At 42.2% G+C, this 27,311-nt stretch overlaps 2 protein-coding genes across 2 annotated transcripts in view; one reads left to right on the top strand and one right to left on the bottom strand.

Moving 5' to 3' along the window:
- Positions 1-27,311, top strand: part of LOC122396914 (autophagy-related protein 16-1) — a 688,248-nt gene that overhangs the window by 282,735 nt on the left and 378,202 nt on the right. The window lies entirely within an intron of this gene.
- Positions 2,578-27,311, bottom strand: part of LOC122396913 — a 110,907-nt gene continuing 86,173 nt past the window's right edge. Inside the window, exons 4-6 of the mRNA XM_043395678.1 lie at positions 17,244-17,580; positions 14,837-15,502; positions 2,578-4,036 (exon numbers count right to left, since the gene is read on the bottom strand). Of these exons, the coding sequence (XP_043251613.1) occupies positions 3,473-4,036; positions 14,837-15,502; positions 17,244-17,580 (1,567 nt within the window). The 3' untranslated portion in view covers positions 2,578-3,472. The remainder of the gene's footprint in view (positions 4,037-14,836; positions 15,503-17,243; positions 17,581-27,311) is intronic.

Consider the following 27,311-nt stretch of genomic DNA (forward strand, 5'->3'; position numbering starts at 1 on the left):
TAATTTTAAAGAGTATGGTTACTGTACACTATTTTACTTTTGGCTATTCCTATTTCATTATATGACACATTTATGCATTACTTTATATATACTTTATACTCTCTTAAATCATTCGATCGCTTTACTTCGTCGATATATTGTATTTAAAAAGGATCATGTTACTTTGTAATTTAAGCTTGGTAAACAAAGAATTAAATTACGTACAAATTTCCTACCAAAAATACTTCTTCGATTCGATAGCAACTGGTTTAATAATCGTTGTGTTCGTTACTCGTTCGCTTCCAACGTTGTATCGACGCAGAAGTAACATATTTCGAGTGAAAAATAGATTTATACCAACGCGGCCATTGTTTTATTTTTAAAAGCGGCAGTCGGGTCATTTGTCAGATTATCTACCATGTTCGATAAGGCGAGAAGTCGATCATTCGAATCGAGAGAGATACCCTGGATTTGGGCAAATACTTTGGGACAAATTTATCAAAGAAGTACATGATTCTTGCAACTGACGGGCTATTTTGCGATTCTCTGGATTTTTTCATTCATAAAAATTGGAGTCCACGTTCACTTACAGAATACTTAAAGAAAAAGTAAAATTGTAACATTAATTGAATAGCCATCTTCTAGTATAGTTTCTTTCTTTTACTGAATGAATTGTACCTTATATAAAAATCTGTTACCAAAAACAATCGAGCGTTTGCTCGACAGTTTCCTATTTCCTTTAGTTGGAGCAGTAGCTTCTGTACAGATTTATCAAAGATTTTCCAAAAAATTTATTAGGTTTAGTGCAAAAAGAAAGATACCGTGCTCGCACCGACCATTATTTCATTCTTTCCAGCGTCAGTTCGGTTATTTACCGGCCAGAGTGTGTACGATAAAGCAAGAAATCGATCATTCGAATCGAGGGAGGGAACCCTGGGCGGTTCGCGGCGTGTTTGCCAATGGTAGACAAATGTCGAACGGAGGAACGATCCGAACTTCGGTTAACTGAAATGCAAACGTTTCACGATAATCGGAGACTCGCACTTTGCTCGTCTTCGTCTTTCTCTTTCGCTTGTCCTTCCCCCACCGATTCTGTCTGTTTGTCTTGGCGGGGCATATTCAGATCTTCAAGTTTCTCAATTAACCCGATCCCTTCCGGAGTCATTGTATCGGAGTGATCGATAAAGTCCCAAGGCAACCCGGCTAACCGATTTAAATTTATCCAACGTATCGCGTACCCAGTCATCCCTATAGATTCTACACCGTCATAGATCCTGTCTCCCAACTGCTCGTTCGCAGTTTCATCCACGGGAACCCTCTTCCCAGCGCGTAAAATTTCAGCCCCCACGAAAGTTCCCAAGCACCCAGTTCCTGGCAAGTTCGACCGTAAGGCTTGTTATGTTAAATAGCAATCCTCCGCGGAATGTAATCCGTTCGAACGTACTGTCTCTGCGCTCCGTGCATTGTGCGGCGACGTTTGCACGTTGGATCTATGTTCCGAAGTTAAGATCGACTCTCCGTTATAACTTCCCTGGGCAACGGGTATATTTGAACTCGGATTCGCGCGGCACCGTGGCTCCCGAAAACCTCGAAATAACTTCCTCCAAACGTAAACCTTCGTTTCTAGCCGTAATGGCAACTTCCGCAACTTTTGAATTTTCCTAGTCCCGGAACGTTGCACAGATAATGCCTATACATTCCTGCCTCCGTGCAAATACTCCCGAAGTTTATCCAAGTACATTGTTCCGTACGATCGTTCTGACGAGACTACATTTAAAATGTGAAATATCAACTAGGTCAGCCATTTAACTGGAAGGACTGTAAACAAAGCCACGTGACTTTGACAAGATCCAAACGGAGCATCCTGATATTTAAAAAGTGGTTGGCTGAGGAGGCAATTGGTACCCCGGGGCTGTTAATTTTAGGAACCTGTGCACCGATAGAGGAATAGTTGTTGAGTTTCAAGGTTTGCCGCGACGAAGCGTAAGTGTCATTCCTGTTCTCCAGCCGGGGGTCAGAGCACGTCGGAGCAGATTGATAAGCTCACGTATCGCGATGTAAATTAACCGTACCAACACGGATGGTCGGGACGTGGCTAAGGTTAAGTCGGAAGGGGGATCGAGGTTACGTGGTCCCAGTACGCTCTAGATAGCTATCCTTGATGCGATCCGACGCCATCTCGCTGTCTCGTTTCCGGATCCTTCTCGCTCCCGAATTCTCGTCCAACCCCACGAAGCTTAGCTTAACCCCGAGACGCCACAAGAGGCAATTAACCTTCCGCCAACCCCTTTACGCGCATTGCCCTTACCCCCTCGCCCTCCGGATTCTACTGCTCTCTCCTACTGTTTCCAGTCGTTCCGTTCCCGACCGTTCCGTCTCCCTTGACCCTTCCTGCCCGCCCAGTCCGCCATTCCTCCTGTTGATATCCTACTTGGAGCATCTGCATAATCATGCTCGATTCCCAATGCTAATTAGAGTCCGTACCAGTGCCCTATCCTACGTAGCAAGTACACGTCGACCTCTATCGCCTTTGGAGCCACGCCACGCCTCGTCCCGCTTCGGCTTGTTTCGCTTTGTCCTGTCTCGTTTCGCGTATGAACGGACAGGAAAAACGGGAATGAGATGGACGGGGGGAAGAGAGCAAGAAGAGGAAGAAAACGTCGCAAGAAACGCGGAAGATTATGCGCTATTATGAATGAAAGATGACGGAGCTGGAGGATAATCGATCGGACCTGCTCTTTGATCGCCTAATTGCTTCTAGCTGCTACGGCGTCGTTAGCTTCTCCTCCGGTTGTTCGTTCGGCTCTTTGAAAGTTCGATTTTAAAGTACGCTCGGCCCCCGAAGTCTACAGCGAAATCCAACGAAATCCAAAACGAACGTTTTTATGGCCGCCAGCTCTGAACGGAGATCGTTTAGAAGGAATCGGCGATCGCGGGAGCCCGGTCGCTCGACGTTTGAAGTTACTGTTGCTTCTTTTACTCTTGGATGATGCAGTGCATGACTTTTAAGACTATTTAATCGAAGCAACGAAGGCCTGTTGATCATAGAAAGGGGATCGCGCGCGGAATAATTCCTATAAGGTAAAGAAAGCGCGAAGTGTCACGGACGAGAGAGACAATTTCCATCCAGAAATACTTTCTCAGTTCGATATCTTTAAAATTACTCTATCTGTCCTATGTATCGAACCGATTTGCACGATTCCCGATCGAAAGGCAACGATGGCTGCACCTGAAAGCCAAGGTTATCGAGTGATCCCCTCCAACGTATTTTTTTGTCCCTCATCGATGTTCTTGAGATTTTTGATTCCGTGATCCTCCAGATCGTTTGACGAGAATGGGATCGCGAGCGACTCGGCCGAGAAAGTTCCAATGAAGCAAAGATTATCGACGCCATAGTCGCTCGCGGAGATCTCTACGAAGTTAGCCGGAGGTTCGTAACGTTGGCAGCGTAGGAAGACGTGATTGAGGGACGGGGACAGGAAACGAAGGCTATTCAAAAACGGCGCGCTGAATATCCGGCGTCGTACAACTTACAGAGGCTGTCGGTGCGACCCGGAACGGAATGCATTCCAGGAACGGAAACCGAAACCGATAGAGCTTCTTGATGCTTGAGCATCTGTCGGCGTCTCTGCCAGGTGATGGTCCACGCCGCGATGATGGCGATCTGAGCGACGAGGAAGATGGTACCAGCGACGATCGCCTCGCCCAGGTTGATGCAAACGCCCATCGTGGACGATATGTCTTCGCTCTCAACGAAAACGGTGTCCCTGGTAGCCGAGCTAGCGTTCGACGCCTTGCTGTCGTGCTCGAATCCGAACTTGTCCGTGATCTGGATCGACTGTACCAGAAGCAGGTCCTCGCGAGTCTGGGATGAGGGTCCGGACGAACGACGACGACGACGTTTACCAAAGGAAATCACGGATCGCAGCTCGCCGGTGGCCTCCTCCTCGTCGCACTGCACCGGCTCGCAAGTCGGCATGCAAGGCGTCACCAGCGCGCGGAACTGTACTACCTCAGAGCTTGGGAATTTGAAGGCGTCGAAGTGAGAAAGCAGAATCTGAAACACCAAGAAACGATGCTTGTCAATTATTAGTGTAACGTTCGAAATATGTGGGTTTGAGATTTCATTACGAACCCCATCTTTGTTTAATTCGAATAAAATTTGACAGAAGAGTGTAGTTCATGTGCCAGATAACTGGACTATATCTACATATGTCGTGATAAAAACAAGAAATATAATCACAAATCTCTGACCACACATTATATTCGCGGTAAACAATTTTTTTCTCAAAAGTGCGTAGGATTTCGGGGGTATGTGTAATGACCAAAAATAATTGTCATTGACCCCCGCAGCCAAAAATAATTTTTCTAGAATGATTTGAATCTCTTCATTTTTGCCGAAAAATTTGGACACATACTCGAATTTTTTTCTCGAAACTGTGTAGGATTTCGGGGGTATGTTTGTTGACCAAAAATGATTATAATTGGCCCCCGTAGCTAAAAATAATTTTTTCAAAACGATATGAAATTTTTTTTTCCAAAAAATTTAGGCATCTCACTCCTATCGATTTTTTTTAAAATATTAGTCATCCTATTGCAGGAATATATTGATAACTAACGCCTATTAGTAAAAATAAGTTTGAGGGATTTAGTTCTTCTGGAATTATTGGGAACTCCAGTATCTGAATCATTCCAGTGATGGAACTGTGACAAGCTTTGGTACCATTCACGTTTGAAATTGATACCCCTGCATCAAATCGTTCGACGAAACGTCCTCAAACGATTTCAGACATGTTGAGATTTGTGGCATACCTATCAGTCACACAGAGTGTAACTGGAAGGCAAGGCTAAACTTTGGGGGAACATTCCTCAGATCCAGAGGATGCCAACTCTGGGTTAGATTGCAAAACAGAACCGCACCTTTTCACCCTGCTTTGTGTGCTTCCTTCATGTTCATTTTTCATTTGGGCTGTACTTTACACTCTATATAAAATTGTATACCTGTTTAATTACATTCACCAGATCAGTGAAAAAGGAGAAGCTACCTGTCTAGAATTTTTTAAATTTAAAGTTCAGGATTTTGAACATTGATATTATCTATATAGTTGTTAATTATACCCTGAAGTTGGAAGTGCTATATTTCACTGATAAAGTGGAGAAAGGAACATACACTCGAAAGCAACTGCTACAAATTCGCCTGGGTAGAAGTAATTTATACCTGCAGACATAAGCCATATATTAAGCATATATATCTTTTTAATGTACAATTCCTTCTTGTAGTATGTTCGATAAATTTTGGAGAATGCCACTACCACAGTCGAAACGTAAATCGTACTATTCCTATACAGGGTGTTCGGCCACCTCTAGCAAAAATTTTAATGAGCGATAGTAGAGGCCAAAATAAGACGAAAATCAAGAATACTAATTTGTTGATGGAAGCTTCGTTAAAAAGTTATTAACAATTAAATTCAAAAATTTCAAATCGTTCTGGAAAAATTATTTTCGGTTGCGGGGGCCAACTACAATCATTTTTGGTGAGTACACATACCTCCGAAATCCTATCTACTTTCGAGAAAAAAAATCGAGTAAGTGCTGAAATTTTTCGGCGAAAAAAAATTTTTCAAATCGTTTTAAAAAAATTATTTTCGGTTGCGGGGATCAATTACAATCATTTTTTATCATTACACATACCTCCGAAATCGTACGCACTTTCGAGAAAAAGATTCCTTACTGAAAATCCAATTAGGTGCCTAAATTTTTCAACGGAGAAAAAAAATTGCAAATCGTTGTGGAAAAATTATTTTCGGTTGCGGGGGTCAATTACAATCAGTTTTTGTCATTAGACATACCCACGAAATCCTGCCCACTTTCGAGAAAAAAATAGAGAAGGTGTGAAATTATTCGAGAAAATTAAAAAATTGCAAATCGTTGTGGAAAAATTATTTTCGGTTGTAGGGTTCAATTACAGTCATTTTTGGTGAATAGACATACCTCCGAAATCTTGCGCATTTTCGAGAAAAAAATTCAGTAAGAGCGGCACTTTAAACGTTAATAACTTTTTAACGAAGCTTCCACCAACAAATTGGTATTCTTGATTTTTGTCTTATTTTGGCCTCTACTATCGCTCATTAAAATTTTTCCTAGAGGTGGCCGAACACCCTGTATACAGATACGATTGCTTCGCGCCTAAGACCGCAAAATCTTTTGTATTGCAAAATAGTTTCTATTATATTTCATCTTTAATTTTTTAGTAATTATTCAAAGAAGGAATGTGAAACAAAGAAACGTGACCCAGAATTATTTTAGAATTTTCCTAGTAAGTTCATTTACCTAGTCGTGTCTCCTCCTTATCGAGTTCTTAGTTGTGAAATAAATTGCAAATGCAATGAAGCATGAAGGAGTACACTAGATATTCATAACGGTTCGACAAGTTTCGCATGTGTTCCTAATTTTGGAGAAACTAGGCCACAAAGTCGTACTTTCTAAATGCACGCGTCTGAACTCTATTACGCGTCGATGATTATTAAAGGACAGAAAAATGCCTTTGTAATTTCAATTAAAAAAGAATCTCGAACATCGAAACTTCCGAGGCACAGGGTACGTTCGTCCTCGAAGCAACAAATCGAACACTATGTAGCCGGGTAACTGAAAAACGTAATCTGTTTAAATTGGAAGGTAATACAATGCTTTTTCTGATGTATCTCGCGTTCGTCGAGGCGCTGGGTAAAATATGAATAATTATTAAAAATTTCACGAGCCGTGAGAATATTCAATGTAAGCAACGATTCTATTCTTCCGTCCAATCTTCGAGTCACGCGAGGAATCATTTTGCGCCATTATTCATCATTAAGATAATACTTCGACGTCAACAGCTCTGCCGAATACCATCCATGGAATATAGCAGCTTATAGTTTTTTGCGTATTTCTGGTGATGAATTCACCGTTGCCGGAGTTGACTCCCGTGCTTCGCCGCCATAAGCCGTCGTCTATGTCCGACTTGTTTCCCTTTTTTTTTCTTTTTCATTAGCGTGTACATGAATGATGCCGCCACTGAATACAACGCAACGTCACACAATTTCCATGGTTTTCATCTAGCGCAGGAGGCAAATTAAAGTACCATCAAGCCGCCGATGTTAAGAGGGTGAAATTTGCATCTCACGGGGCTCTGAGATATCGCATTTTTCCCCCCCCGAACCTTTTCATCGAGTTAGGCGCTTGGAAAATAACAAGAAATATAATCAGCAACTCCGTGCGATTATCTGACGTAGAAGACCGGAGACTGAAGACTTTTTATCCCCTTCTGATCCTACTTTACGACGGAAGCTACGCGAGTCGTTGCTTCGCGTTAATATTCAACCTCGACAAAGACGGAAATCGCTTTTTACTTCGATACTCGGCGAGTTTCGTTTTATCTTAAATGGATTATAGAAAGAAATTGTTTCTCGTGTACCGTCCGTCGGTTAATTAATAATTCCGAACCCGTGGAGTCGTTATCTTGCGAAATCACTCCGACGAACAGCGAATTCTTTTTCGTCGTCCGACCGAATATCCTTAATCGGGAAACCGTTGCAGTCGCGCTCGTCCTTTTCACGGTTGGCAGTCTCAAACGAAACGTAGTCAAGCGTAAAACCACTCGCATGTATCTACGTCCACGCGAGGCTGGGACACGTTGGGCTCAACATTTTTGCCGGCCGCGGTACTTGAAATTCATCTTGTTGAATTCCTACGCCTTAGATCGCCTGGCGAGTAATCCCTGCCAGTCGTTGCTCGCGCATAAATTGTCCGGTGCACGTTCTGAAATTGTGTTCGCTTTTGCCAGCATTCGGGTAAGAAAACCACGAACCAGGGAGCGTCGTAGAATGCAGATTCGCATAACACGCCGGGCGTTGGTTATCGCACGCAATACGCGTAAAAGAGGATCGCCGGCGAAACTGGTTCTCCGCTCCTCGCAGCGACAGCGTCCCAATTTTTTGCCCTTCATTAGGCAAAGCCGTATAACAGCAATTACACGGAATTATAGGATTAGCAACAGCCCTAACCTGCTCCTCTACCGATACCATTAAACCGCGCTCGTCCTTCGGAGCGGTACAGACTCGCGTATCCGCTCACAAATTAATTCCCCTTCTTTTTTGCCACGTCGTGTGGCGTTTCAGGGGGTAACCGACGCGCGCTGCACGAGAACGATCGCTTGTCAACGGCGAGTATCAACTGTTTACGTCCTCTTCTGCCAGGTCTTTTAATCAAAGAAGCCTGACATACTCGGACACAGTTCTTGTCCACGTAACTGCATTTTGTCCGCCATTACTCCGTCTCCGGGTTTCGATGACGGGAAAAAATCATCTGGGATCGTTCCTGTACCGATGGTTCTTTCGCCACTTCTTGGTCGAACCGGGGAAACGCGTCTTGATTCACAATCAGCTGCTGACCGCTGAGCGCGCGCGTTCATCCTCGAAACTGGTTTCCACGGCGCATTACCAAGTTCATCATATTTACACACCGGGCACGTACATTATCGGGGCGTGGAGTGGGGTGTAGAGAGGGGGCGGGTGGGGAGTAAGACATTAAAATATGCTTCATTCCACGTACAGCTTCATTTAGCTGTTTCTTTAGCGGACGCGTCTCGTAGAACGAGCGGAACTTTATTAACTCCACGTCAGCCTGAGACGCCGGCGGAAAGGCATAGAGAGGCGGGATCGGCAAAACGCGGGAAAAGAAACGCACCGCGTATCTGCGGCATCTGGTACCGGCTCTTTCTGCGTTCCCTTTCGACGACCGCGCTGGAACATCGACGAACGTGACATAGACGACGACGAGGAACGCAAAGACCATGCTAGAACCAAAGAGGAGGATCATTGGCGCAGGGCGTTATGGACATTCGAATCAGACGATCACTTCCTTCTTTCGAGCATAAAAATAATTTTTATTAGGTATTCCTAGTATTCTTTATAGAACACTCTATTACCTGAGAAAGCTATTTTATTACTCGAATTCTTGCTGATTTATTTTTTATCTCACTCAAGTGTGCATATACAGTAATCCCTCTCTAATTATTGAGGATCTACTTATCTACTTATCGAGGAAAGTGTACTACTCGAGATGAGAAAAATGTCCAACCTATGTCTTCCGTACTATCGGTTCTAAAACCATACAGAATTCAAAGTTCAATATACAGTCCTTTTTTACGAATCGTATGATTTTCATTGTAGCACAAGTTTGAAACAGTTATACGAGAAGAAAAAAGGGGGCCAATGGGTTAAAACGAGAAATATGCATACAGGATCTCGACTATTTTTCTAAACCTGATAATTGAACGCAAAACGTGTGAATATTATAACCGTGGGAACCCTCGAGGTTTTTCTCGCGAGTTTCTTATGAGGTCACCGGAATAATTTCTGGATCACGGGATCGAAGTATCCAATAGTTATGCTTCTCGAATCTTTCCTCCGAGCCACGTTATAAAACGTCCCCTGTGTGTACACTGACGCCATGTATACACAAACGCGAGTATGGTAGCTGAGAAATGTTTCCAATTTCATTCAAACCGATTGTGAAATGGAGGAGCCCCGTACCGCGGCTTGGCTACGTGACAGACATACCGGAAGACCTGACTTTTGGCAAATTCTTGGTTAGGCGAGACGGATCCTTTGCCAGCCCTTTCAGGCCCGACCGAATGTTTCGCCGCTGGTCGTTTTTCTTGCCATTCGCTAGCCGGAGACTAATAAAATTTCTGTCAATGACAAACGAGGCGAACGGTTGTTGGGACAAATGATCGTTGTTGGCTTATTCGTGCTAAGCTGTGCTCGTCCGTTTCGTTTCAAACGTCTGGAAATTAAAAGTTCCATAGGGAAAAGATACACCCCTTCTATGTTCTTCCTGGCGTGTTCGTAATGAAATAATGACCAAACGTAATTGGCCAGATTGCCGTGACTTTTACTGCTCCTCGCCAGGGAAGTCGAGCAAGGCACGAGGGTTCTCATTAGAGATTGTCTCCGATTTTTATGAGACTTGGCATATATTCGATACGCGATAACCATCCTCGGCGTTGTGGATATCTATTAAATATCTCAGACAATGTTCTGACAAATTCAGCAGCGACCTCCGCGAAGATTTATTAACATTTCCTCTATTTGCACCCCCGTTTCGCTCAACCTCATATTTCAACGTGTACTCAACTTTCTGACTATTCCTCGAGCGCTAATTCCATCCTTCTATAACCGTCTACACCGTCCATTAATTACCACAATTTCCCCATTTGCCATTACGAAAAAGAAACGGAAATTGTTAACGAGTAACGTATCATAGTAGCGCAAAAGGAAAAGGAGCAAAGGCGTTCGTGACCCGGGAGAATCTCATTAATGCCTAACACGTTAAGTACGCACGCTACAATAATAACAGGCATTTAACGCAACCGCGACGAACGGTTTCCAGGAAAAAATTTACACCTGCCATGTTCTTGCAACGATTGTCCGGATGAATCAGGGTTGCGCGACAACGCACGTTACCGCGTGAGAATGGAAGCAATGTCGTTAATGCTTATTACCGTATCGTCAGCGACGCGTTACTATCGCGGATAAACGTTCATCGATGCGTTTTTATCGCTACTCGTGAATACAGCGAACCCGTGGACTGTTGTCTCGTCGCGACGGTTCTTCTAGTTGGACTCTTGTTCCGCGAATTGTAATTTCCTGTGCTCGAAGGAGCACGTAGAGCCAGCTATTCGTAGATCCAGGCCTCGTTACTTGGACAAGTCTGGAGAGGAAATGAGGCTGGCTCGCGTGATCTGCAGAATCGGTGGTACAAGATCGTGGTACGAATGGGGGATCGTTGGTTCCCCCCCGCGACGCGAGGGGGTGTCGGGATGCACACGACTCGGTGATATATCTCGATGCGCCGCGTCTTTTCTAGATTAACGGGTATAAATTTGTTCCTTATTCCAGCCCTGGGACTGTTATTACTTTCTAATAAAGCGATATTGCCCCGCGCTCGCACGAGCAAATGATCTGGAACGACGAGTTAACGAGGCGGTATGCCTCTTGTTGTCTATCCCCCTCTCGTCCCACTGGGGAATTCGCTTTTCTGCCTGCCACTATCGTAACGATCCGTTTCCTTTGCTCGTCGACGGATGCGGCATCTGCGAGCGTTGAACTACGAAAATGGTGAACGCGTTCCTGCAGACTCCCAACGAAGGGGATTACCCGATGAGAATGTTATCGTTTTCGCGTTGCACGAGTCGACGACTAACAGCGTTACTATTACGTACGAATCAATTGAGGACGAGAGCATTTATGTTACATTTATTATCGCGTGTTTGTAATAAACGCCAGCTGATCTGGATAGAATTTGCATGGAATCCTGATTTAGCGGTTATCGATTAGGATTTTATACTACATAAATTACCAGCGTTAGTATCGTGCTTAGTCATTTTATGGATGAGAGGAATTACTTTTCCTCTTCGCGTGGTGCACCTCGAGGAGTGTGTTCATTCTTGATCTTTCGTTCATCGTTTGTGCGAACCATTTACCAGGTTCATTTTTATTTTTAGAGAAACTGTCGAGCGTATGTACAGGCTGATGACACTCTTCGATATAATTTATCATTCTTACTATATTCTTACAATGCACTTTCCTCGAGGATCTTGGTGTAATTTCTGATCTTAGTGTTTTAATTTCAAGCTGCCCCCCCTATTTTGACTTAAAATATGCGGCTCGTTGTTTTATCCCTACCCATTATCATTTCCTCCGTCACACGATTTTTGTCTTTTTCTTGTATAGCTTAATAGGTTTAATAGGATGTCTGAGATAGTAGGTTGAACGTGAGGAAGGGAACGACGGGGATGAGGCCAGGCGATTAAACTGTCGGCTAGGCCTATAACCTGGCTGGCGAGTGTCATCCGATACTGTTTAAAAGAAATAAGACTATAGGGGGATGACAAGGATTAACGTCCAGCCGTGTCCAAGGATCTTATTTATATTCTTGAGCTACGCGTAGCAGCATTCTTTCGTCTAAATTTAAATCTAGAGAAATGTACTCAAATTTATCTATATCCCCTAATTGTGGCAAATAAAATTTTTTACAGCTTTTTATAGTAAATCGACAGCTCTACTCGCAATAAGAATGAAAGAGTGGAATACGTTTCTAATTTTGTCACCTATTTCTGGAACACTTTGCATAATTGATCGAAGATACTCGAAGGACGGTCTGGGTTATGTAAAATTAATCATAGCGAGAGCTTCGTCGATTTGGAACAATTTCTGCTACGAGGATCGGACGGCAAGGAATTCCGAACCACCCAAGTAAATGACGACCAACAATATTCATGTTCAAGAACGTAATTAAATCGCGATCAGAACATACGAAATCATTTGTATCCGTGATAGCTGACCCTTGTATCACGCGATGCGTGACTTTCGCTATCACATTGGATGTCCATTAAATGTGCAAGAATTAATGATCCCTGTCTAATTCGCTTCGACTATTCTGACAAGGAAATTGTATCTTCGAGCACTGACATGATATCGAAGTTAATTGTTTGCTTCCTTATGCGGTACTCATGGGAGAAATGTTCGTTATTGGACCAGTGATCATTCATGTCCGTGATACGGTCGTCTATCATTGTACGTCGATACGTCTTGGCGATTGAAATAAACCCAGCTTCTACTTAAAAAATGCTTCCGATTAATTGCTAATCAATTCACGATGCTTTCATAGGAATATTTTGATTCGACTGGAATATAATTTATTCTTTACAATTTTAATTATACTTCTTTGTTCGCTCGGAGCGATGTTTCGATGCAGGAATAATTAACGAGTTATCTTCTTTAGGGTAATCTAATTCTACTTCGTATCTGTACTAAGTCTGTATTAAATATAAACCTCTCGAGACTAAATTTGAGTAAGAAAAATCGAGATGCAAGGTGCTAATATAGCAGCGTCTGAGAAAAAGCATGTGATCTATTTAAGACACTCTGTGGTACTCTGATTTCTATACTCATCGTCTCTTGTCTCCCTGTTCTTTAGAAGCAGAGATCAAAATGGAAGCGTCTCTGCGGTACCTCGTAAGTGATATTGCATCAGCCCGTAACTAAAACACATGGGTCGAGGTAACCCGAGGGAATTTTATTTACGCTGGCACTACTTTCAAGTTGGTTTCGCACCTTCTTGTCCCACGTAATAAAATTCTATTTTAAATCGACTCTTAATTTCCGGTGTCACCGCTCTACGAAGTAAAAATTAACAGGAGCATTTCGGATTGACATTTCTGAAGAGGACCCAAGCAAAAGAAAACATCAAAACGAAATAGAAAATTGACTTTGAATACAATTTAACTTACATATCAATGTTGACAGCTCTCCTCGAATACACTGAGCTATTTATGCAGCAAAAATAAACACTAAAAGCGTCTTCTGCCAGTAAATTGCTAGCACGATGTACGCGGTTAATAATTACGCGAAGCAAATACCACATAGAAAATTGACTTTGAATATAGTTTCTTAAATTTTGACTTACATATCAATGTTGAGAGGTCTTCTCGAATACACTGAACTATTTATGCGACAAAAAGAAACACTAAAAGCGTCTTCTACCAATAAATTGCTAACACGATGTACGCGGTTAATAATTACGCGTCCAATTCAGGTTGATCGGTCAACTATTAGCGTCGGTTGTTTGATATGCGTCGGGTCGCGAACACTGACAAAACAGGTACCAAACCTGATGTAATCGATATGCATCGGAACAACAGTCTCGCGTTCCAATAAGCCTCAAATTCGCCCATAAAGACACCTCGCTATCATACAGGAGTATCAATTTCAAACATAAATGTCTCGGTAGTATTAAAACGCGTCTCGGTCCCATCACCACCTGGCACTTCATTTAATTGTGTAAACAGATCCTTCCCGCGTCAACCGTAACAAGGAATCGTTTACTTCCCGAATTTCCAACTGACAGCGAACATTACGCCGCGCGTAGAAAGTAATGACCAACTCACGGAGGAAACGCGACCTCCGTCTGCACATCATGGCGCGTCATCACCAAGACGGCGGCGCATCAGCGATGCGACCTATTACGGCGCGAGCAAATTGCTTCCCGTCGTAAAATCCGTCCGAGTGATTGATTAGCATGAAGTTAGTCTAACTGGTTGACTCGCGGCTCCTTCCATCCAGCTCCTACCCCCCTCTCCTCTCCCTCTCTCCACTACTCTATATGTACGCGCGTAAAACAGCAACGCGCGCTTTCCCATAACGGTCGCCAACCGCATATCGACATTATCGGTGCCAATCATCTGTATTAGCCGTGTCGCCTATGGCTGCATTATGTCTGCCAAATTAGAATCGGTCTTTACCCTTCCATCTATCATTTACCTCGCGAGATGGGCGTAGGAGGAATCACACGCGACTCGTGCAACGATATTCCTTCTCTATTCGAATTTAACTTCCACGGATCGTCTATGAATCGTCATAGTTCACAATCTTGTTAGATAGATAGCAGACTTTTGAGAATATCTTTCTACAGCCAACCTCTTCCCGTGCCATGTAGGCGTCAACGCGCGCTAAACAGACCAGACTGATGCTAATCTGCTTTATAACAGAGATTATAAGAATCGTGACCAACTCTTGTGGCGTACTGATAGGAACTAAAACTCACTGACTAGTGATGTTTACGTTTGGGCCGACTTTCATCACGAGTCAGACTCGTTAAAGTACGGAAGCGGTAAATGAGTCTTTGATTTGTCGAAATCCCCTAAGTTGGGGGGCTAGAACCGTTCAATTAACGAATGACGGTCCGAGAGTCATTTTAGGAATCATTAGCGTGTACCGTGAAACATAAGGAATCGATGAGTGATAACCGTTTAACTCACCTTGCCAGTGGTAGCCGACTTGTAGAGCGGTCCCATGATGACGTGATCGGTGGGGCAACCGTCCGAGTCAATTAAGACTATCTCGCTGGAGTCTACGCCATCCATAGCTACCAACTCCCGCACGAAGATCTCGTAGGGACTGTTCGGGTCGAGAATCTCGAACTTGAGCGCCAGAGGATCCCCGACCTCGGCCGAGGGGATAGCATCGTTTCCACTGCGGTCGGTGATCTTCATGGCTACGTTGGGCGAGTCGACGATCACTTCCTCCGACAAGGCCGGAGTTATGTCACCGTGTACGCCGAGATCGACTTCGTTCGACACTGTTTTGTTTGTCAGATCGTATTGGCAGGCGACAGCCAGCCCGAGATCGGAACTGGTGACGATGGTGTCGTGGTGTTGGATCACGACGTCGTTGAGGTAACGACCCAGACCCTGTTGTCTGATGTTGCACTCCAAATCGTCGTAGGCCATTCGTAGCTCAAATTCCAGCGCACCTTTCACGTCCTGTACACAGGAGTTCGGCGATCCTTTCACGTACACTTTGCCGTAAAACAGCTTGCTGGTTTGGATCCTCGTCACCATGTCACCGGCGCGACAATCGATGGTGACGTTGTAGCAAGAGCTCAGCTCGTACGTTGATCCCTCTGGTACGTCGAGATACGGTTCCTGAAATCGGTGAAACATTATCTTTTTTATTGTCTGCAAAAGGAATCACGAAAAAATACAGCGCGCCTTGTTCAAATTTCACTACGACTAATAATATTAGTCGTGGCGAAATGGGCATCGTAATTTTAGAATGAAAAGGGTGCAAACATTAGGAGAGGAAATGTTGACCTTCATATTTTAAAAGCAATCCCAGATTTTTAATGCAATTTCTGACTAGGTTATGTAAATTTACTCGCAGATCAAGAGGGTAGAAGTTTGATCCATAAAGAATGCAAACCAGTCAGTTTTCGTTGAAAGTAATATCAGTTTTAAAAGGCGCTAATAAAAATTTGATGCACAGCGGGGTTAGATCTACATGCCGGGAGAATTACTTTCCGTGGAGCTATTACTCTTCATAATAACATAGAGCACTTTAGAAAATATACACGTATAAGTAAATATATAAAGGAGAAACTATCGTCAATAGTATTTTAGCAAGAAATTTGGATTAGATACCATTTCCAAGAAAGAAAATTATGATTTGTATTGCGATTCTCCCGTCTTGGGGGGAGGTGTTTCAAAGATGGCGACGTTGGTGAACGGAAACGCGACGAGCACAGACTGTTAAAAGTACAAGTGATTCGGTTCGATGTAAAACGCTAGCAGAAATAGAGTGAACTGATTCCTCAACAGGTTGGCGAGAAGAAAAGTCTTTGTCTTGACTTTTTCGTGGTATGAGGCACCGTCCTCTCGTATGCACGAGCTGAAAAGCCACCCACAGGCTCGATAGGGTAAGCATCTGCGATGGAAACTCGATTTTCCACGAATGCGCTCTCGGCGAATTGTTCGACCTGGTTTGCACGTGTGCGATGTAATCAGGTTTACAGAAAATCCCCATCGACCCTTTCAAGAGTACGTGGCAGAGTGGAACGTGTGAAATGTGTGGTCTACGATTTCTAAGCGAATTCTACGGTCAGGATTGACGTTAAATTGTTTTACTTTCGCGTGCCGAATGGATTAAAGCTTGCCTGCGCTCTGAAATTCAACGCCGCGAACGTTTTCCATCGTTCCCGAGAAATAATTTCGATAAACGTTTCATTAAACCTCTCCTATCGAGTAAATGGCTATGTGTTTCGCGCAAATGCGATACAACGCGATAAATTCTGATTTTCATGTGCGTCTAACACTCGACATTATATCGTGAAGTTAACTTGTTTCAGAATTTTCTTCTTCATCTTGGCCAACGAGTAATTTAACGATCGCGACCTCGAGAATTTCACGGTAAATTATTTAAAATGCAAAATGTTCTTTTTTCTTTCGAACTTAATATAAATATATTGTTACGTTTTTGGGAATGATTTATTGACAACTTTGCGCTCTCAAAACTTTACTCGACGTTCTATGTTCTACGTGAGAAAACCTCATACAGAGTATATTAAATATCGATACGGAAATATCGTACGAAAAACGTTTATTGCTCTATTACCTCAGCAGATTGCTAAGAATTTATATCTCTTTAATGGCGCCATTTGTACGATTTATCCTTATAGTGTCTGCGCTCGTAATAAAACTGGGTGGGTGATGTTTGCTCAAAACGATATCGATTAAAAATTGCCGACCATGAAGTTATGAAATTGTGCAGGTATTTTCCAATAAGGATCGGTCAAGTTCTAGCAGGGATTTGATTTCGAAATTCTAATTGGTTTCTGAGTAGTTGCTTGGAATTATGAAACTTGGATCAAGTGATTGATTCCGTTCTTACCTGAATGTCGGAAAGGGTGGCTCTGGAATGGTGACTGAGACGGCATACCATGTCACCAGTGTCGCCATAATCGTAAGAATGGCAACGGAACGGAGAATTAAGACAGAGTTCTCGACACTCCTCGGCGGTTCCAACGTCTTGGTAAACCGAGTCCACGGTCTTCAGAATACGCCCAGCGAGCTTCTTGAATTCGCAGAGTTTGACTGGCTCGTCCACACAATGATTTTCCAGATAATCGAAACCTTTAGCCGATTGGAAAGCGTTGGATCCGGCGACAGTGAGGCGATCCATGTCCGAAAGCTCGCACTGTTTTGTCGCGTTCGCGTAGTTGGCAGATCTGAAACATAAAGGAAACGTTCGTTGACAAATTTGTCTAGCAACAGAGTCGTACACTTAATAATAATATTAAACTGTATGCACTTAAAAGAGACAATTCTCTTGCCAACTGGCAAACTGTTGAAAACCTGCGTTTAAACGAAACCACTTTTCACAGCTTGTCAGTTAACAAAATACGTTATCGCTGTATGAAAGTGCATTAAATTACTTTGATAAATGCAACGGTGTAAGCATTCCAGCTAAACATAGCTGTGGCCTGCGCAAATGACCTCAAAGGCGCCTTTGTCGACGATGTATCTAACAAATGTTTAAAAGCAATTCCGACGGAAACAAAGGCTCGCGCGAAAGAGCTTCTTTCTCTGTTTGAGCCTGTCAAATAGTTCTGAAAAGTATTGCTTTGCTTCGTATGCGCGGCTGTGTATCGTTCATAGTATGTTAATATTTGTTTCGAATCAAAATTGCGGCACACCGAAAAATCGGACGTTCTCGATGTTTGTCCCGAGCGAACGTGAAAATATTTTTCCATCGCGTTTTAAAAATACTACGTGCAAACCTGCCTGATGGCTGGACATCGCAATAAGTTAATGGCTGCGAAAGAGTTATTTTTAAATTGACGTTCGAATTGGTGCGTTACGCTGTGCCGTCGAACAAATTGACCAGTTGCCTCGCGTCCAACGAAATGATCGGTATCCTCCCACGATTATTAAGCCATTACAGCAAAAACTATTCCTACGACCGATACCAAAGCCAATTCCCGGAGTTTCGATGAAACAATGCGCGAATGTATTAAGTTCCGGTGCTCCATAAAGGAAGACGAAATGGGCTTGTATCCGAATCCGGGCCAGAATTTGTAACGAAAGCTGGTTAATGGATTTCCACGAGGCCTGTACGTTTTACTTTGCCAAATATCGGTGCTGCAATATACATTTGTAATCATTAAAAGAAACAAAATAAACTTTTATTTTTGTTGGACCAGAATTTCCATAAAATTTCGACGAACAATATTTGCATTTCTGCTTGCAATCATTCATATTTTTATTTATTATTAAAAAATCTATATTTTTGATAAATCTACTGAATTTATTTATCGTTCTTGTAATGTCGCATACTGAATGGAATTTATTATGATACATTGTCATTGATATTTTATATAAGTCGTGTTCTGAAAGGAACAAGGGTTACCTTTAAGAATCGTAAAGCTTTTTGCTCTGGAGTTTAGCGACGCGCTTTAAAATAATTACTATTTATAAGCAATAAACGGGAAAGTACTAATTTAGAGACGTTTACGAGCAAGTCGACCAAACCGTTTCCCAGACTTCTATCGCCCTTTTTCTCGCCTTCGTTAACGTCTGTATGCAGGGAAGGTAATACCAGGTAGCTTGTCCGGAAATGGGAACGCTTCGTCGTTGTTTGCTTATTCCCGTTATGCTTTTTGTCCCCAGCGGGCGCAAACACGTCAAGCATCGCGATATTCCACGTGTTTGCTTAGATTCGCGGGATAATAGGAATATGGATAGGGCATTTTGCGTGGAATCCATGAATGTGAATCGCGCTGGGAACGAGTAGTAATAGTTTTTGTCCCGTCTGCAAGACATAATCCTTCTCATAAGAACGGTGACGCGTTTCTTCGGCTTTCGAATTTGTATAAACGTATTTTTCCGGCCTGGTTACTTGCTTCCAGCGAGCCAACCAAAAGTACGTGTCCTAATTAGAGAACGTTCAAGATAGCATCTTTGACTGACATTAAAATTTGCAGACTGGTCATCTGGTTTTTAATGATTACTAGATCAAAATATTTAATAATAAAGCACTCAAAAATATTTTGCAAATAAAAATGCAATTAGAACAAAATTACCGATCACATCGAATGGTCGAAACAAGTTTAATTTAGAGAGCTTGCGCGACAATTTTGATTGATCTAATTTACCACGAATTCTATTTCAGAAAGCATAGCAATTCGTTGGAATGTGTCGTATCGAGTAAATCTAGATAAACAAACCAATCAACAGCAACTACGGTAAAATGTTTCTATCGCCGTTGGAAGAGAATTGTTGTGCTTATGTAAATATTTATCGTGAACACACCTTGAGTATATCGCATGGCAAATGTTTGCGTTTTGGTTCATCTATATCGCATATTCGGCGTAGTTTCATCTGCTGGAAGCTTAAACTAACATGGCGTTGTGTAATTTTGTTTTTCGTTTCACACTGCGCCGGATCGGTATAGCGGCGCAACGGGATATTAGAATCAAGAGTAATGGTAGATTATCAAATATAAAACGGATTAACTTTATAATGATTTTTCAAGAATTTTACGCTGGAGAAAAGATTTTATTATTCGGCTCAAAAGACAAACATAAATTAGAAATAGAGTTTAAGATATTAGAATCAAAAGTAATCGGTAGATTGTCAAATATAAAACGAATTATTTTTGTAATGATTTTTCAAGAATTTTATGCTAGGAAAAAGAGATATTATTCTTCTCAAAAGACAGACGTAAATTCAAAATAGAGTTTAAGATATTAGAATCAAAGTAATCGGTAGATTATCAAATATAAAACGAATTATTTTTATAATGATTTTTCAAGAATTTTACGCTGAAGAAAACATTTTATTATTCGTCTCGAAAGATAGACGTAAATTAGAAATATAAAATTGCCTACATCGGTTGATTCTTAAATTGGTGCTGTGATTAAACATTCAAGTGTTCTTTTTTATATTTGAGAATTGACTTATGTTTTTGATTGTTCAGTTAAGATTCCCTAATTCCAACAGTGTCTGTGTAATGGAGGGGCAAAGTTACGTCGATGGAAGGAAAGATGTGAAAACTTCCATCGCGAGGTCCCAGGTGCTGGACCGCCACCATTATCTGACCGAAGTTCCACCCCTAACGTTAGAGTAGCAACCCCCATTTCCTCTCGGACACGGAGGCTTAGGGCTTACCGTGAGCGGCAGGGTGCCAAATTTATTCCACGTTGCTCCATCGATTTTAAATTATATCGCCTTAGACCCGAATAATATTCATGGCAGGCGCGTTATGATTTCAATATTCTCGGGATTTCCGTCGTGCGGAACCCCGGAATCGAAAAATCATTGCGTCCTTACGCGGTCGGTCGCGATAAACGCCCCCATTGAGTCGAACGTATAATCGAATCGCCTGCGGTTGCCGCGATTATCGCGAGCCCACTTTTTTATCGTATTTTTCACCGACACATTCCCTATTAAATTCGTGATCGTCGTTTCGGAACGAGTGACTCCAGTCTGATAATCCATGTTAAAGCGCGCGTAAATTTTATAGGGCCGGTTATTTAGCAAATATAGCAGCATTTATCTACTTTATAAAATTTAACAGCTACAAACAATTTTAATGGACAATCGACCCCCACCCTTCTCCCACCGGGATGCAACATGTGTACGAGTTATTTTAATGGCACGAGTTCTAAGTCCAGGAACACGAGTATCGAGTCATTAACGAACTGTAACGAGTTCGACAGTCTATTTCGAGCGTGTATTTTTCTCGATTTTCATACAAATCGACCATTCGACGGGTTCTGAGGTCGAGGTGGCGCGACAAGAAAGGATGCCTCGCTTTTTTCGTTCCGATCTTGTAATTAATTTTATCTTACGATAGGAGTCTTGCGTTTTACGATAGGTAGGTCCGGGGATCGGATTACTAACGTCGCGGAGTTACGACGAGAATGAAATTTTCGCTATTTTAGTCCCGATCTTGAAACTAATTTTAACTTACGATACGACTTTCCGTTTCGAGATGGGCTCGGTTTACCAATATCGAGATACTACGGCCAGAATACAAGTTTCGCTGTTTCAATGCCGACCTTGAGATTAATTTCAACTCACTGTACGACTTTACGTTTCAAGGTGGGTTAGGTTTATTAACGCCACGGAGTTAAGACAAGAGTACAGGTTCCACTATTTTTATCGCGATCTTGAAATTAAATTCAACTTACGATATGACTTTTCGATTTAAGATTGGTTTGGTTTAATATCATTGAGGAATTGCGATAAGAATACGAGTTTCTCTATTTTAGTCTTAATATTGAAATTAAATTTATTTTTAGGTAGTTTCAAGGTGGAATATTATCTTAGGTTATGGTCGCCGAAGTCGAAGACTAAAATAAGAATAAAAGTTTCGCTATTTCAGTCCTAATCTCGAATTTGTTTTACGTTTCAAGATTGGATATCTTGGGTTGCCTTTACCGAAGTCGTAGAATTACGACGAGAATAAAACTTGCACTAATTTTGTCTCGATCTTGAAGTTAATTTTAATTTCATTGCACCTTTTCATTATCACGTCCAGTCGTCTCTGTTCGTTGCTCGAGTAAACAGGTTTTGACCGAATTGTTCACGATTGGAGTAATTGGTCCACGACACGCATATTCATTTCGCATCCATGATTCGAGAAATTGCTTTTATGGCGTATTATTTTTATCCGATTTGCTGATCCAGCACGTGATTGCAGCGCCACAAGATTTACGCTCGACTACGAGTCGGTCCATCATCATCGATCTTTAATAGAAACGTCAAACGATATTTCCCGCGCAAATTACTCTTGCATCGATATTACGACTAAATCAATTTTCCTATTGAAACTTTCCTTTACACAGATTGTTGCTCTTGCGAGATTAAAAAAGTTTCCACTTATTTAACTTATTGTACTATGAATTCCAGTATGGCCGTAGCGCTCGAAATACTTTGAACCGCCTGTTTCGTTGTGGACAGAAGAAAATTTCTGGCTGGGTATATTTATTTTTTGCGCTAATTTTCTTTTTTTACATGGTGCAAGAATTTTTCGAAATAATAGGTATTCTAAATGCTTCTTTGATTTATGCCAAGAAGAATATACGATTCAGCGATAGAAAAATGTGCAATTCCACTTGGCAAGTGTATCATTGAACTAGCCACAAAAATGAGGTCACGTATTCAACTTTTTCTCTACCATTTTTCTCCATCTTCAACATAGGGGAGATCCGTCCCAATTGCCAAACAGACTCTGTATGTACAGAATGGACAAAAATTTGTAGCACGACCGGAGACAAAACAAATTGAAAATGGGGAATAACATTTTTGCGAACGACGTTTCGTTCAAGAGAAAATCGATTTTATTCGTCTGATTCATACGTCTATCCATTCTACTTTTGTCTGCGAACATTCAACCGGTTGGAAACTTTTGAATCGAACAAAATCTCTTCTCTCGAAAATTGACGTTGACGTGTGCCTTTAAAAAAGCTTGCATTTTACCTCAGAAGAGTGACAAGATATACGAATAACCCGTAAAACTACACAAATGAAATTAAAGTAAAATATATCAAGCGTTATGTTTCGTGCCAAAAACACAAAAATAAGTAGAAATAACGATCAATGGCCAGACACGCCGGGTTGTATTCTGCTTCTCGCGCGCCCCTACAATTTTCAGAGTCGCTTCTCTCGAAAACGCACATCTTCGATTCGCTTTTACGTGAGGACTCGCGACGGAAATTTCGATCCACGTTGCTCGCGCGCGAAGTAAAAATTTACTTTGGAAAAATTGTCTTTCGTCGAAGCGCTCGCCAACGAACGGTGAAGGGCTCCATGACTCACGGATAAAGTACCCCGTGATTTTCTTTCATCGAATCGGGACAAAAGATATCCCGCCGGCGCACCACTCAGAGTAAACCTCGAGGGAAATTTTAACCTCCTAGGCAGATGTTAAATGCGAAGTTAACTTCGACGGAACGTTGTCCGTGCCAGGGCCCCTTTGCAACCCTTTCTCCCTTCGTCCACCGCGTCGAGACGATCTCGCCGTCTTTGTTCGTCTTCGTAATTCTCCTTACCGGCCCTTTCCACGCCGCGCTATTTCGAACAAATGGCGAGACAAAAAAAAAGAAAAAAGAAAAAGGATGGCGCGGATCAGGGCGGCCGGGGCGGAGTAAGACGAACCAGCGGGGTTGGAATGGGGCGCCGGAGGCAACGACGGAAAAGAATTACAAGTGACTCGGCCCGCTGCATCCCGATGAATCTCATATTATTCGTCGCGACCGTGTTTCAATACGGACGGAATCGGCTGCGTTCGGGGGTGCATCTAACTTGCATTAAATTTCCATCGACCGTGAGGGAAACGGAGCGAAAAGGGGGCCCGAGCAAACTAACTAAGTCGAATGAATAAATGCGATCTAGCGAGACTCTCAGAAACACCATTATTTTTTTTCTCTTATTTATTTCTTCTTTTCTTCTCTTTTTTTTTTCTTCTTACGATTTCGTGCATTAGTGCGGGTATTCCCGACGTAATTTCAGCCGGAGTGCGACGAGCACCATTTACGAGGAACACAGTTCTTGCGGCTTTACAGCCGTAATTGAATTTCTGCCGGTATTTAAACCACTTTGCCGCTACAATTTTTTCGAAGAAATTTCGTGCGAGCGCGCCGCGCCCGACGCGCCCTTACACGAACCCCGCTAAAGCAACGCGGGGTGTACTGCATTTCGTGATATAAAAGACGAATGATTTCTTTTGCCCGAAAATAGATTGAAACTGTGGAACGAACAGTTCCCCGCGCGAGGATTTACAGGTGGGGTACTTGACTCTGAAAAAGGTTTACGGAGGGCTTGGTGGATTTGCAAAATTATTGGTACAGGCAACAATTTGATCAAAGCACGCGAAATAAAGCAATAGTTTTTCATTTACATGTAGAATACTTTAAAAATACAAATTTTATAAGTTTCGAAAAATTGAACTCTACTATTTCAATTGAACTTTCAGCATCCTTGTTTGACTCTCCAATCGTGTACATTTAAATGAAAAACACAGTTGACACAACAATTTTAGAAGCAATAGAGATACACAATATACAGGGTGTTTCACATTCACGCTTCAGCAGTGTGTTCTACAAGTAGAAATGAGACTAAAGTGTTATATAACAAAAAATTCATAAATGCTTTGTTAAGAAGTTATGACAAAAATGTGGAATATGATGGTTTTTTTATTTACTAAACAAACTTACTTAAAATTTACTAAATTTACTGAACAAACTTACTTAACGAAATATTTTTAACATAGAATTATGTGGATAACTTAAACATTTCTTTATCAGAGTTTAGTTTCTATCATTTATCTATTTGTTGTCATAAAATTTTGAACTATTGCTCATATTTGTGTTGAGAAAATTGCAAAGAAACTCACGATATCGAATGCTTGCAAAAGATTGATTTTATTTTAATATAAATTTTTTTTCTTATTTTAATGTCCTGAATCTCAACCGAGTTTCACAGTTTCTATTTCCGGAATTTTTTTCTCGAAAATGGATAGGATTGCGGGAATATGTCTATTGACCAAAAGTGATTATAATTGACCCCTGCAACCAAAAATATCTATTCACCAAAAATGTCTATTCACCAAAAATGATTGCAATTGACTCCCGCAACAGAAAATAATTTTTTCAGTACGATTTGATACACATGTAATTTCAGGGGAATCATTCATTCATGATCAGACATTATATTTTCGGTAACGAATTTTTTTCTCAAAACTGGGCAGGATTTTGGAAGTATGTGTATTCACCAAAAATGATTGCAATTCACTCCCGCAATCAAAAATAATTTTTTCAGAATGATTTGAAATTTTTTAATTTTATTTTTTAATAACTTTTTAACAAAGCCTTAGTCAAGAAATTGATATTCTTGATTTTCGTCTTATTTTGACCTCTAGAATCTCTGAGTAAAATATTTCCCAGGGGCGGCCGAACACCCTGTATAACATTTTAGCCTTAGCTTTACTTATAGAACACATTGCTGAAGTGTAACACCCTGTATAAAAGAATAAACAGTATATTGTCTCCGATCAAGAAATCGATCACGGAGCGTTCAGTTATCCGGGTCTCCGGCGGAGTAAATCTGCCGTGAATCTGCGGGGACGATAAAACACGCGGCGCGCGGTTACATTGTCGATGTCGTGGGAGAGTCGGTTGTAAAATAACCGAACAAGGCAAAGTCACGAAACTTAAATTGATCCGGCGACCGCCGTGAACGATAATGGACGAACGAGAAAACATTATAAAAGTAAACGCTACTATGAATCCGATAACTGGACGCGTGCAATCCGACATCGAGTATTTCCCGTCACGTACAGGCAGTACTTCATACACGCGGCCATCCACGAAGAGAAACACTAATTTGCATTACTCTTTCGCAGACCGCGTGGCCCGTTTTTGCCAGCGTGGCCCGACATTGGGGAATAATCCCCGGATAAGCGGCGATATTAACGATCCTCCTGTAAAAACACGAGTCCTGCGTGGGCTCTTTGTACCGCGGCCGAAACAGGTTCCTATCTGCGACAATTTTTTCTAAACCCCGGAATGAACTAATCAGCCCTGGATTGTTCGCGGAGCACCATGCACCAGATATCCCGGCACGTTATTCATAAGCGAACATTAAGAGGCGCGTTACCCGGAATGGCCAGTGTTTCCAGGACGCTCGCTGGCATGTATTAAACTTCACCTTTTTGCCAAACGAACGGTGTAGTTCTGGAATAGCAGTCGATTGTCGTCGCTGAGACAAGAGAGAAACGTTGAGGTCTGACACGATACACAAACACCTCGCTTTTTGCATCGATCGGGGCGTTAGGAATACTCTGCAAATTCACCATCGCGTTAAATGTGAGACGCTGTACAGTACTCTCGGCTAGTTTATCGCTAGAATGCGGATCTTTATGAAAATTCATATTTTTATTAGTAGAATTAATGAAAGGGGAGCTTTGTAGAGGCTTGTCTCAACCTCTAAATATAATAATTCGTATCTTACTTGAAGTATTTCTTATATTTTTGCATATTAAGTGATTGACGACCTGGCAGAGAGGTATATGAAATTTGATCGCTCTTTTCTAACTACTCTACGTATACGTTTGATATAGGAATAAGAATTGCTGTTTTAGTGTTTATCTGATCAATTGTCTCGAACTTCATACGAGGGAATAGATAACGTCGGGCAGGTCAATAAGCGAAAGGGACCTAATAGTGGCAAAAAGGTTTGTGACAGGGGAGATTTAAAGACCAAAGGGGTTAATAGCAGGGAAAGAGGAATTTTAGCGAGCGTTTCAGTAGCTAGGAACAACCAGGGCCACAATGCCCGGCATCCCATCCCATATTCGAGTGATATTACTTGGAGATATACACCGTCTACGCAATTCCGTGATGCATTGCGTGTTCAGCCGTGACTACGGGACGAGACACCCTATCCATACTTGGAATTTCTCTCGCTCTCCCGTCCACCCCCGTGCATCGACTTTTCCCGGCTGCACCGGGTCTCACATCCTCCGTTGAGTTCGCTAGTCTTTTGCTTTCCCCGACAAATGGCTACAATTACGTACATGTGCCAATACATAACCCACACTCTTAGCCTCGTCTTCCGCAACCCCCTCCTCTCGAGCGAACAAAGTGCACCAATACGAGACCGTCCGTTTGTCAGCGATGTTCGAGTCCCGGTAACACATCCCAAGACTTTCGTTCTCGCCCCCCTTCCCCCTCATTTTCTTCTTCGTTCTTTTCTTCCCGACTTGGTTTTGCGGTCCTCGGTGTCAAGGTAACGACACGGCGCAGAGAAAGTTCTCGGAATGGCTTTTCCAGCGTTCGAAGTTACCGATCGCTTGCCTTTTGACAGAGGTCAACGAGGAAATTTAACAAAGTCTCTTTGACTCTATTGATTATTAAAGAGTGAGGTTCCGATCTCCAAGAAGAATTAGGTCTTC

The sequence above is a fragment of the Colletes gigas genome, unplaced genomic scaffold, assembly GCF_013123115.1.
Source record: "Colletes gigas isolate AHSC1104 unplaced genomic scaffold, ASM1312311v1 Colletes_gigas_Sc00008, whole genome shotgun sequence".
Taxonomy (NCBI): Eukaryota; Metazoa; Arthropoda; class Insecta; order Hymenoptera; family Colletidae; genus Colletes; species Colletes gigas.